This window comes from Halyomorpha halys, unplaced genomic scaffold, assembly GCF_000696795.3.
Source record: "Halyomorpha halys isolate HHAL.00 unplaced genomic scaffold, Hhal_1.1 Scaffold2272.1, whole genome shotgun sequence".
Taxonomy (NCBI): domain Eukaryota; kingdom Metazoa; phylum Arthropoda; class Insecta; order Hemiptera; family Pentatomidae; genus Halyomorpha; species Halyomorpha halys.
In genome coordinates, this window is record NW_027107425.1 from 57,223 (window position 1) to 68,019 (window position 10,797).

Below are 10,797 nucleotides of genomic sequence, written 5' to 3' on the forward strand. Positions count from 1 at the left end.
GACTTCGAGAAACAGTTTACGCTAACAGAGGCAAGTAAGTATGCTCTAGGAGCGGTGTGGGCACAGGAAACAGAACAGGGAGAACGTTCTGTAGCCTATGCCTGTCGGCGCCTCACCGAAGCGGAAGCCAGATACAGTTGGGGTTGACCGGTTGTTTATACGGTGTACGATGATGGCAGAAACTATCCGTGATGCGAAACGTCAAAAGGAGGTGACCCTCGCATATCACCAGGGGAAGACCAATCATAGAGGGCTAAACGAAACACTACAGGCGTTGCGCCGTCGATACTTCTGGTGGGGTATGAAGCGCACAATTCAAGAAACCATTGGTAGTTGTGATGTATGCTTGACTGCGAAATATGACAGACACCCACCTCTAGCAATCCTCACTGCAGAAGCATCACTTAGTGATCTTCAAGCGGATTCGTTTACATGGAAGGGGTACAAGTGGGTCACAGTGATAGACGCATTTAGCAAACTAGCTATGGCGTACCCAGTGAAAGAGAGGTCAGCAGAAGCAGTGCTAAGAGCCCTACGAACCTGGTTCCAGTTTTATGGCGTACCGGATAGAATTTCGTCAGACAAGGGAAGAGAATTTGACAACGCAAGCATCAGGGAAGAGATAAAAATCTTGGAGGTAGTGTGGCATCTTAACACCCCAGGTCATCCAAAGAGCCGAGGAGGCATTGAAAGGCTCCACAGTACCCTCAGTGACCACCTGCGGGTATATCAGTTAGAAAAGGGGTTAGAGCCAGACGAAGTGATGGAACGAGCGATCGCAGCATACAATCATTCCATATACTCGGTTATGGAAAACCCCGTTTCTCCTTTTGAGATTATTTTTGAACTGCGGGGACGTCGGAGGAATCACCATGATACAGCAACTGAGGAGAGTAATATCGCCGTTGATTGTATGGCACGGAGGAAGATATGGGCCAAAGTCAGGGACAAAATTGTGTGGGACTAGACATAATCTCAGTGTTCGCAATCTAATGGGCAACCTTAAAATTGGGACTGTGGTGTACCGTAAAGTAGGAACTAATAGAGGCAAAGAGCTGCAGAGATAAGAAGGCCCATTAAAAGCCAAGAGAACACAATATTGTCACCATAGAAAGCTTAAAAGAACCGAAAAAGCGAAGAACAGTTCACCTAGAACAATTAAATTTCCGTCAAGAGCGGTATCATGATGTACGGGATTGTACTCACCTCCTTTTTGAAGGGAATATTGTAATGTAAAGTTCTTATTTTTTTTTTATTTTTCATTTTCGGTACTTAATAAGGATATGAGAGTGTAAAAATCAGTGATTTATGGGTAATTGTATTGTTCTTTTTTTGTTTTGTCTATTTTTTTTTTCACAGAGTGCTGTTATTTTAAATCCTATTTCTGTAGTTTGATTACATTTGTATCTTTTTTATTGTTATTGAATTTATAGCTATCTTATTTATTGTATTGGAATTGTATTTATATATATGTTTTTTCTTTGGATACTTTAGAGTTTACGAGGATTGTTCGTAAACTGGTGGGGAGGAGTTACGGGCTGTCAGCTGATAGGTCCATATCAGCTGATCGATAAAAGCTGACCGATTGTATATATATATATATATATATATATATAGACGGACAGGCCTCGAAAATAGATCAGTCTTTGACAGCACTTCAAGCGTTTCGTTTCGCACTCCTCTCTCTCCTATTATTTTTAGTTTCACTTGAGTAAAAGATAACTTATATATATATGGAAAATAGTCAATTGAATGTTCCTGGAAACTAATTGGAAGTGAATGGAGTTGATGACGAGGGAAGTTTTACGCCGTTAAAAAAACAGAACAGAAGCCAATTAATTCAAATTATTAATTCTCAACTAATACTTTTCAGTTTGTGGAAACGTGGTATTTGATCCTGCAAGAGGCGTAATTGAAGCAAAAGTGACTGTGTTAGGCGTTACTGCGTCGAGGGGGACAATCAAGGGTAAGAATTTGATAAAAGCATTCTATAATAAATAGTTATTAATAACAGTGATTGAGAGAGAAACATTGCACTTAAATTGTGATTCAGTGCCATCAACATTACCTTCTCCGCTCAATCCAAAGATATGTTTTTTATGAAAAAAAGAAAGTAGATACCCTCAAAAATACGAAAACGAGGAAATCAATTATTTATAACAGTACAATTATTGTAAAATTCAGTGGAATCAAACACAAGAATGGCTGCCTATTACTCCGTCAGTTTCAAATTAGACTTTGCTGTTAACAGCCGGAACACATAAGATAAAAGTTTGTAATGCTTATTCGTTTCTTGATTGGTTCCAATAAAAAGGCAATGACATATCTACTTACAGTGGAGGATGATTGTTTTCTCATTGGCAGCAGAGAAGAGTATTTAAGAACAGTATTAGAATGAATGTTTATGTTATATTACACTTAATGTTCCTTAATGTCAAAGAACCTACTTCATTCCACTTCGTTTATAAACACCTACACTCCAGTTTGTATAAGGTCCCCAGATGAGAAAAAAAAACAAAAATTGGAATTGAAATATCTTTAGAATACGTTAAAATCTCTTTTTATTTAAGTTGGGGCATTATCAAAGCATACATTGACGAGCACTACATTAATAAATTATAAAGTTTCTGATATTTATATATTGCTTGACATATAACAATTCAATTTTTTTTTGTATCACATTTCGACAACATTCAGACATCAGTAATAGGGGTAAGATAACTCACTCACACCGTAATTAGATGAAATATAAATTAGATGACACCAAAAAATATGTGGGGAAAAAATAAGAAAATTTTTGTAAGATACAAAATTAATGTAATATAATTCAATACCACAACAATACAGAACAAGTTCAATAAATTAGACCAAGCTACAAAAATGTAATACTATGTCACGTTTACATCTTTTATCTTACCGTTTTCAAGCAATAATTTTAACCTATAAAGAAAAGTTTGTGAAGTTTTGCTTCCATGCTTTTGTTAAAGTTGTAATGACGACAGGTGTGGGCATAGGCAAGTTCTTAATTATGTATACGGTTACTGTTCGTGCTCTGGTGTTGTGTGAAGGCCTATAGTCTTTCCAATAAATGGCTTATTTCGAATAAAAATAATTTACCAAATCGGACTGTCACTTCCGAAAACCAGTGCATTGAAATAATTCATTGTTATAAATCAGTTTAGATAAAAATAATATCATATATTCTTAAATCGTGAAATATAAGTAGTTATACTTACACATATACTTACTGAATAGAAATAATAAGGAACTTGTGCTGAACGAAATACTTGGCAAACTTTTTTTATTTTCTATTTGGAAGCAACATAAAGGGAACAATAAAGTGACACAGATATTAAATCAATTTATGTAAGGTTTACAGTTACAGTTATGTTAATCTTGTGAAGTTCTGAAATAAAATAGATTCAATGAACAAGTAGCACAAAATGTAGTTAATAAATATATACACTATGAACTACATGACAGGAATTCACCCGTCAGTGAACTCTGTGTATTTCCTCTGAGGAAATAATAAAAAAGGGGTCCTAAGACTGTGAGACTAAGAGATTGATTGGCCAGGTCCATGCACTTTTTTATAGATCTATTTTCAATTCAATATGTCATTAATATTTGTAGAAAAAATCAGTTAAATTCCCTTTAGCTCTAAGCTGTACAAATATCACATTTTTTAATCAAAATTTATTTGATAATATTTCAGTTGATGACATGAATTCTTGCCATAAATTCAAGACTATGTCAGGCGAGTTAGGTGTTTGTTCGAATACTAAACTTACGGATGATAAGAGAAATCCAAATTATTTCACAATGGAAACAGATGTAAATATAACCTACAATGGTAAAAAATTCATTGAAGTGATTTTCAATACCGTCAAGTTCAGTTATGATTTAAATATAGAAGGTAATTTATCCAGTGAAGGCAAGCACGTTGCATCGGTAAATATAGTCTCACCTCAAGTTATAATTGATGAAGTATTCCAAACTTCACGAAATGTGAGTATACTATAAACTCTGGCCTAACCCCGCTTTAAGATAAAAAACACCTTATGTTTATGTGTTACTGTAAAAGTCCATCGTACCATGGTACCGAAGATTGACGAGCAAATCTTGGGTTTTGCCAGTACCTCTGAATAAATCATACAAATTTTACGTATAAATTCAAGATTGTGCAGAAGCTGGTTGACAAAGCGAAATTAAAAAAAAAAATCAGATTTTACCAATAAAAAGTGGTAAATTTCTAGATTTAGCAGTAGGTATTTATGCTTTTAGGATCAGCATTTTGATCAACTTTGTAATTTTATTCCGCCCGAAACGAACGATAAATTCTATGCCTATAAATATCACAATATTATAGCGTCTCTTTGGACCTTTACAGAAACACATGTATTTTAATGTTGTTTTTTTTCAGAAATATTTGTATCCCTTAATCTCAAGAGTAATCAATCGAATTAATTGTAATAGAATAGCTATAACATTTTTTTTTTTTAATTGAATAGAGAAAGTGAAATGTTATTAGTGATCAAATCAGGAAAGAGTTAGAAACTGTTGTTGAGGTTGCACACTTTGTAAAATGTTCATGATTCACTCACCCAAAGATGTAGTTCAGTAACTTATTGCATTGCAAATGTCATTATTTTAATAATTTAGATGCATAAATAGATAGCTAAAACAGTACATCATAAACAGTAGGCATTGATGGTAGGGAAGGGACGAATTTATTGTCAGTATGGCTCTAGGATATATATATCACAAAAGAGAATACTTTTGTGATATATACATCCTCTAGTTTTCCCACTCCTCTTCACAAAGCATATTTAGAAAGGGTACATCCTGCCTTTTACTTTCTAACTGAGAAATGATCACTTAAAGTATAGTACAATACTCCTATTTATTCCTCATTTTTTAAAACTTAAAAGTCTAGAACAGTTTGAAACCACTTATACAGACTTTCCTACCCTCAGACACAAATCTCTAGAAACTATTCCCACCTTTATATAAGCATATGAACCTTCTCATTTAGATTCTAGATAAGTCAAATACAACTGTTGGAGGACATTAAATTAGTTAGTTTATATGTCTTAGTGTAATAAATAAATATGTCTTAGTGCCTGTTCTCATTTCATATAAAGTTATTAAAGTCTATCATATACCATAATCCTGTGACTGAGGATTCCCAAGTCAGAGGTATCCCCTGAAAACGAAAAACTTACTTACACACAAGTTGTCTATAATATATAAAAACACTATAATCACCATTATACACTAAAAAAAAAAATTATTTTCTAGGAAAGAAGATCACGACTTCTGATCCCAATATTCAAGTACCAGTCCTTCAAAGCCTGTTTTAGTTGATTTGAGGCCCCTTATGATCCAAGAACCTAATCTTGTAGGATAGCCACCCCCCCTTTAACCATAACCAATTAAGTGAAGTTCTCTTTATGTTATCATTTTTTTTTATTATAGCTGAAACTGTAAGACGGAACTCCAGGGCGGCCGTACCTTTCGCACTAGCCAAGTGCCGGCACAAAAGTTTAGAAAAATTTTCGCCTTTTCGTATAAATTATGGTATATTATAAATAGCTTCAATATTTCGAAATATAATACCATGGTAAAATCCAGTTAGATACCCTAGCATGCGAAACAATTGCTGATAATGTTGTTACGACAATATCTTAACAATTTAAAATGAAAAACTTTGAAAATTAAAAAAAATATATAGTATTAATTACTGAAAATCGGAGTGATTTCCCCTGCCGATATAAATTTAACTAGATGAAAAAAACAGCATTAAAAATGTATAAGTGCCTCCCTAGACCCATAATCCTCTTAGTGACCTTTCTCCTTACGGACACTTGGCATAACTAATTTCTAAAGCTCTGGGAATCTCTTATGATTCCAAATCAGCTGAATTCTTTATCTGACATTCAATTGATTGATTTTCAGTGATGTTAAGCTATTGTTTGTTCAGTCTTGTTGTTCAGCAAGATGACGTATGTTAAATTAAATTTTATATTAATTTAATATTATTTATATTTATATTTAATAATTAATGAACAGTTTATTAGGTCAATAATGAGGAATGACCATATTTTTGTATGATACATAAATTATAATTATGAATCCACCTGGGTAAATGTACCTCGTACTTGATCTAAAAAACTTGATATCATTTCTCGGCTAGTTTTTTTGTTGTAATCTGTAAATTACCATTATTCAAAAGGCAGCTGAGAAAAGAAGCGTAAGGAAGGTCTCAAACTTTATGAACATCGGAGGGAAAAGGAAGCTTATTAACGAAGAATATACCCCGGAGCAAGTAGTTCTTCTGATGCTGAAAAAAATGGCACAAGCATTTGAGATGATATGAATTTATAACCAATTTTTGTGATGATTTGAATAAGAGGAATGAAATTAGAATCCAAAGAATTTACGATGAGGCAATTATACTTAAACGGCGTTACTATTTGTTAACAAGATTATTATTAATATTTCATAAGGAAATGAGTGTTTTATGGAAAGTTCATTAAAAATATACTATAAAGAAGGTCAATTTTATTTATATTCTCTCTTCAACCCTAGTCCTATCAATATATTAGATAAATTTAAATACCATTACATGAATATCATAAATAAACAAAAATTAAAAGACAATTTAATGTAAAAAAATGAAATATTTAAGAATTCCTATATTTCTAATATCTAATATATAGTGATACTTGTCATAACGGAAACTTCTGTATAACAGAAACCCCTTTTATCGGGCATAAAATATGGATGTACAAACTCACTATTCCTTTTTTTGAAACTTTTTTTGTGAAATATATAATAATAATAATAATAATAGTAATAATAATAATAGTCTTTATTTATTCTGAGATTGATCCCTTTAGAATAATTTACAGGCGTCAAAATTAGCCTTTGGAGCCTTAGAGTAAATTACAAAATGGAGATGAAATTACAAGATTTCATAAAATAAAGTAATAGAATAAATTCAAAAATTTATAAATAAACAACAATAATTAACAGAATATATAAAATAATGACAAAACAAATAAAATAAAACCACTTGTCGTTTCATAAAGCATAAGATGACTTATGGTAGTATATAAAAATAAAAAAAAGCAATGACAAAAAATCAAATACAATTAAACTAAAAAATAATAAATGAAAAGATATAATTTCTGCCTATTTACAATTATAAACGAAACTCTTAACACAGAAAATATTTAAAGCTTTTTGAAATTTTCAATTGTTATTCTTCCGGAATTGGGTGGACAGAAGGTAGTCAAAGATACAGGATTAGAATATTGGAGGGGTTTCAGAACTATGAATAAAGGAGGGAATAGAATTCTATAAGGGAGAGGAACGGATGAGGAAACATCTGTCAAAGGATGCGGTTCGATGGACAGTTATATATAAGTCTGAATTCGGTGAGCGGGTATTGCGGTAATGCACCGAGGACTTAAATTAAAGGATATCTGAGATGTACGATGGACGGCGGGGTCAGATAACTTGATAGAGGAAGGAAGTAAGGAAATATTTACAACGGAAGGAGGGATAAAGCCACTTCAACACTTCATAAAATCGGGTGACAGAGGTGTCTCTGGAGAGCCCAAAGATGAATTGTACAAAGCAATTATTTTGATTTTTGTTTTGACTGCCGTCAAAATAGCCCTGACGAAGCCCTGCAACGTAGGGCGAAACGTTGGCTCAATAAATAGTATATTCTACTATTTGAGTTTTTTTTTACCGCACCCGGACCATATTCCTTTCACAATTATTTAACCGTTTTAATTTTGCTTCGAGATCCCGAGAGACACCCCCGTAAACCACACAGCAATAGTCAAAGTGGGGAATATTAAGGAAGTAACCAGGATCCTGCGGGTTTCAAAAGGAAGTAGGTGACGAAGATAATTTAAACGCTTTAGGATGGAGGAGGTACGACGGGAAATATCGGAGACGTAGTTTTTCCGGGAGAGAGTTTGGTCAATAGTGACACCAAGGTTTTTAACGTATGGATGAAATTGTATTGGATTGTTGTTCAGGAATAAGGTTGGAATAAGAGGGATAGTTTTCAGGAGGTGATTGGATCCTATTACGATTGTCTTAGTCTTCTCTGCATTCAACTTAAGCTTGTTTTCTTGTGCCTATTGACTAATTTTATTTAAGTCTTCTTGAATCTTCTCCGTAGCAACTTATAGGTCAGAAGGTGGGAAGGAAAGGTAAATTTGGAAATAATGTGCGTACAAGTGGTATTGCGAATGTTGGATAAGGATGGGAAGGTCATTTATGTAAATAGCGAAAAGGATAGGTGATAGCGATGAACCCTGAGGGACACCACAGGTGAGGGGTCGAGTCATAGATGGATGTGTATCAGGAACCACTACGTACTGGGAACAATCGGATAGGAAGGATTGGAACCAGTGCAAAACACTGTTGGATAGAGGAAGATTTCGTAGTTTGGTAAGAAGGATGTTGTAGTCAACCGTATCAAATGCTTTGGAGAAATCTAAAAGGATGAGGATAGTTAGGTTTTGGTGTTCCATGGCAGTTTGGAGGTCGTGGGATATTTTAAGGAGAGGGGATTGTGTGGTGAAGAAGGATTTGGGATTTTATTTAATGGTCGAACTAAAGTGGTTTTCCAACGAAAAGGAAATTTGGCATTTTGCAAGGAATAATTGTATATATGATAAAGTACGAGAATAAGGACTGGGAAGCAGGATTTAATCAACTTCACAGGAATGTTGTCCGGTCCATGATCGTTGGTATGGGATATTAGAATAGAGGCTAGTAATTCTTCGCAATTTATGTGGAAAAAAAGGAGTTTTCATGATTGAAGGTGTTATTTGGAATTTCAGGAAAGACTGATAAATCATTACCATGGAATGTGAAATGATTGTTGAGAACATCAGGGAGAGACCTGAAGCTATTGGATTCTGATAGGGATAAATTTCGGAGTATTTTCCACTTGGATTTGGGATCAGAAGCATTAGAGAGGGCGTGATGAATGTAAAGGGATTTAGAACGTTAAACTGCTAATTGGGTTCCATTACGGAGTAGTTTAATATGTGTATAATCTGCAGACAGGCGGGTACGACGAAATTTGCGTCTTACTGCTTCTCTTTATTTTATCATTGTATTTATTTCCGAATTAAGCCAAGGTGCAGTTGGACGGCGTAAGGTTCTTGTTTTGAGAGGAGCATGGATGTATAATATAGATTCCAAATGTGAAGTGAGGGATCAAGGTCAGGTTGAAGGGATTCATGAGAAAGGAGCTCCAGATTATGGTATGATATGATTTTAGAAGTAATGCATTTGACTGGTAGGATATTTGACTGGATATTTGGATCAGATCGTGAGATGAGAGGAAGGGAACGAGATGCTGGGAAGAGGAAAGGATTCTTACAGGAGAGTCACAGATAAAAAGGTCTAACCGGGTATCAGAGGATTGTGTGTGATGTGTAGGAGAAAAAGGAAAGAGGTAAAGATTGTAAGAAAATATTACATCAGTAAGAAAAGATTTATCACTGGATTGAGAGAGCATGTTGATGTTAAAATCATCAGTGATAATAACATTGGAATAAGTTGAAAACAGTTGGACAAGAAAGGATTCGAAGGTGTTATCGAGTGGAACTCGGGGAGGTCGATAAACAACAATAACAAGGGAAATAACAAGGGAGAAGATATGGTTGAAATTTCGACAAACATGTATTCAGCATGAGGAATGATAGGAGGAGGGGAACAAAGTAGGATTTTGACCTTAAGACTAACTTAGCGAAAGAAAGCGTAATTGGGAATAGAAACTTGAGAGAAAGGAATATATGGTTTAAGCCACGTTTCGGATACAGCTATTATGTGATAAAAATTGTGGAGGAAGTATTGTTTAAATTCATCGAAGTGGACAATAAGGAATTGTGCATTAACGTGACAGAAACTGAGGACATTAGTTATAACTGTGAGGTGGTAAATGGTAAAGTAAGAAGAAGGATAAAGGTTTATGGATAAAGAATAACAATATTCTATATACTGTTACAATTATATAGGATGTAACAAAAATGAAAGGAAATTGTTGCTTGAGTTATCGAAATTTGTAAAAAATAGTCAATGAAGAATGAGAAATAAAAAAAAATAATAAGAGATGTAAATAGAGAAAATTGTATATGTGCTATTACTATGTGTTGAAAAAAATGAAAATAAAATATCTTCTATACTAAAAAAGAGATTTATAACAATGTTATAGTGACATGGATACCGAATTCAACTGAAGACGTCCAAGTTGCTGGTCTTGCCTATAATGATCGCTGGGAAGCCATCGGACTGCCTGCATCTGACCCTACCTCCGCTGAACCAGACGTACTTGATTTTCGCCACTTTCTGCTTCTGCCTGGCTAACCAGTAGAGGTACTTGTTGGCGGGCGTCGTTGCTTCGCTCACATATACGCGGTGCGCGTCGTTTTCATCGCAACCTAACTGGTGAGTGGATAAATCCCTTTCGGCCCTGATTTGTCGCACCAGCTAATCTATTATTGTTGTCAGACGAATCTCACTATAATAGGGCCCGGCGCTCCTTCCTGTTTAGGGCGAGAAGAGGGACAGAATCGATCTTCTTGATCGGGAACACGTGGGTGAGATCTGACAGATCGAGTGATCAGTGATCAGGCTACTCTGAAGTGTGTCTTAAGTTTTGTCTCATTTTTCGTAGGGCGACGGCGTTTAATCAAAGTCGACCTCTCTACATCAATACACCTTTTCAGGATTGGTAGCCGAAGAAGAAACATCGAAGAG

At 34.7% G+C, this 10,797-nt stretch overlaps 1 protein-coding gene across 4 annotated transcripts; it reads left to right on the plus strand.

The window, feature by feature from the left end:
• Positions 1–1,873: 1,873 nt before the first annotated feature.
• LOC106691353 (uncharacterized) lies at positions 1,874–6,562 on the plus strand (the record flags this gene model as incomplete). 4 transcript variants are annotated; one of them, XR_001344775.2, is given in 5 exon segments in its annotated part: positions 1,874–1,966; positions 3,716–4,008; positions 5,302–5,401; positions 5,479–5,580; positions 6,236–6,562. XR_001344775.2 is itself a non-coding variant. In XM_014437098.2 (3 exon segments), coding segments are annotated over 3 exon segments (530 nt in total), but the record flags the coding sequence as incomplete, so codon positions are not given.
• Positions 6,563–10,797: the final 4,235 nt, after the last annotated feature.